General features: G+C 36.3%; 1 protein-coding gene across 9 annotated transcripts in view; it reads left to right on the top strand.

Annotated features, from left to right (window-relative positions):
• The window catches only part of LOC110442231, a 39,827-nt gene that overhangs the window by 6,944 nt on the left and 29,935 nt on the right, over positions 1-2,948 (top strand). For 7 of the 9 annotated variants that reach the window (XM_021485731.1, XM_021485732.1, XM_021485729.1 and 4 more), the window contains exons 3-4: positions 1,508-1,682; positions 2,064-2,099. In XM_021485731.1, the coding sequence (XP_021341406.1) occupies positions 1,508-1,682; positions 2,064-2,099 (211 nt within the window). The remainder of the gene's footprint in view (positions 1-1,507; positions 1,683-2,063; positions 2,100-2,948) is intronic. The other 2 variants (XM_021485733.1, XM_021485737.1) reach the window with 1 other exon arrangement.

Below are 2,948 nucleotides of genomic sequence, written 5' to 3'. Positions count from 1 at the left end.
GGGGGGGGTCTAAAAGGCGTAACAAACTGTCACGTTTAAAGGAGAGGGGGAGGCGGGGGTTGTGCCCGACACCTGTGCATCAGCGTACTCTTACACATATAATATAAATTGTTTTCAATAATTCTTGTTCGCCCGGATGTCTTAATGTGCTGGGGGTCTTAATGTGGGAGGAAACCAGATTACCCGGAGACCTTTTCACGTCCGATCGGGGAATCGAACTCCGGTCGCCTTCGTGAAAGGCGAATGCGATATCCACTGCGCAACCCGAAAACCGTCATTCTTAACACAACTAACTAATCACGAGAATATACATTGATTTCACACGAGGTGGTGTAATAATCTCTGTCACAAATTTTCTGAAATGCAATAATAATGACAACAACTCGAAGTAAAGGTAATTTCCGATTGGGAGACGGAAGAGCACCTTATGATTAATTTTGGCTGAAATGGATTGCCCAAAAACTCATATCATTTGCTACTTTACATGCTATACAGGTGCGATTCCAGGATTGGGACTTGTTAACGTTCCAGGAGCAAAAGTCGACGTAATCTATGGGAAACGACCCTGTGTGGGAAAGGATGGGGGTATATGGACGAAGCCCCTATATTGTTAAAATAGGAAATACAGCTTTTTCTGCAATATAAGTGGTTGGTTAGGTGAGAGCTGACTCCATGGACTACTCTCTCCTTGAATTCGCCAAGTATTGCGGAAAAGCAGTTACTTCTAAACGTCATTGACACATACAGAACAAGCAGATTTGCACAGCACAAATGATTTTGTCGAAACTGTACCCATGGGGATATATATATCCTTCAGTGGTGTTTACTGGCATTTCCGAAATAGCGTTGACTGCGCGTGCTTTTATCCGTGGCGACGTGGTTTGTAATAAATAATTCATACGCTAAACAGATATATCATGACCGGCGGGCGGACGCACACCTGGAATAAATTAATTGATTATAGATTACATGTGTCGTAATGAGATTGTGCATTACCGGTCGCAGGTAATGGGAGGCAAGTCAACATAACGATTTTGACAGGTGATAGGATGAGGTCATGGGGACGGGGATACTTTGGAGGGGATTCCTATAAACAGATAGGTGTTCTTGATCGGGGGGGTAGGGTGTGTGTGTTACATCACTGAATGTTACTAGATTTACTGAAAGAGTGGCTGATGTGAGCTAGATAGGACACTTTATCAAATGTTGTATATTATTATTTTATTATTTATTATTAAAACAAAGCAAAACAAGCAGACTCACTTCTTATCAGATAATATCATCATTGTTCTATACAAAACGTTATCATAACTATATAGAATAGACCATTGTTAAACTGAAATGGTTATTTCTCAATATATCATCAAAACATCTGCCAGAACATTTACGCGCACCCGTCTCGTGATAAAACAGTGCACGTGTTGACTGTCTCCAAAACGAATAGGCTTATCTAACCTGGAAACGAGATTATACATTTCAAATATCCTGACATCTACAACTTTTGTAGGAGGAGCCTGTGAAGCTGTCATGGACGGAGGGTTCCGAGTGTTACTATTCGGAAGAGTACGAGATTCCATGTGGGGTATACAAGGGGAATCTCGTGGTGGACGGGCGGACCTACCCCGTCGAGGACATAACAGTTAAACACTACACATTCGAGGTGGATATCTACGTCAAGGATGGTACGTAACTGGATTGGTAAATAGCTGGACTGGTAAATAATTCGGCGAAATTAATATCAGTCAATACCAATATCGTTGTTAGCTAAGTATAACTACGGCTGTCAGTGTACATATCAATAATAACCTAAAATGTATAATTTACTACGATCAGGGATTTATACTTTATACATCAGAGACGCATACATACTTTATATGTCTCTGGATACATGTATGGCCACTGCTACATTGTACATCATTGTTAAGTTTTAGTGAACTTTCTGTAACTTTACATTTTTTGTATGACGATTTATTTTAGCGCTAATGGCGGAGAGTACTTGTAATACTTTGTTGGAAACTTTAATTGAAGTACATATCGTATCATACTGTCACCATTGTTTTAAGGTGTAAAACCAGTTGAAATGATACACACATCTATTCGTAAGTAGTTACACGTATCTACATTGTCGTATTTTTTAATTACCTGTATAGTGCCTACTGTGTTGGGAAGCGTGAATTAATGTATAATATAAACTTACACAATACGGGTATGATGTTTAACATAAACTTTACCATATAATGTATAATACAGACCCAAGTATAATACAAACCCATATAAAATACAAACCCACGTATAATACAAACCCATATATAATACAAACCCATATATAATACAAACTTACACAATACGGGTTTAATTTTAACACAAACTTAACCATATAATGTATAATACAAACCCATATATAATACAAACCCATATAAAATACAAACCCATATATAATACAAACCCATATATAATACAAACTTTCACAATACGGGTTTAATTTTAACACAAACTTAACCATATAATGTATAATACAAACCCATATATAATACAAACCCATATAAAATACAAACCCATATATAATACAAACCCATATATAATACAAACTTTCACAATACGGGTTTGATGTTTAACACAAACTTTACCATATAATGTATAATACAACCCCACGTATAATACAAACCCATATAAAATACAAACCCATATATAATACAAACCCATATATAATACAAACCCACATATAATACAAACCCATATATAATACAAACCCATATATAATACAAACCCATATATAATACAAACCCACGTATAATACAAACCCATATATAATACAAACCCATATATAATACAAACTTTCACAATACGGGTTTGATGTTTAACACAAACTTTACCATATAATGTATAATACAACACCACGTATAATACAAACCCATATAAAATACAAACCCATATATAATACAAACCCA

This window comes from Mizuhopecten yessoensis, unplaced genomic scaffold (genome assembly GCF_002113885.1).
Source record: "Mizuhopecten yessoensis strain PY_sf001 unplaced genomic scaffold, ASM211388v2 scaffold716233, whole genome shotgun sequence".
Classification (NCBI taxonomy): domain Eukaryota; kingdom Metazoa; phylum Mollusca; class Bivalvia; order Pectinida; family Pectinidae; genus Mizuhopecten; species Mizuhopecten yessoensis.
This window is presented reverse-complemented; position numbering and strand designations above follow the sequence as displayed.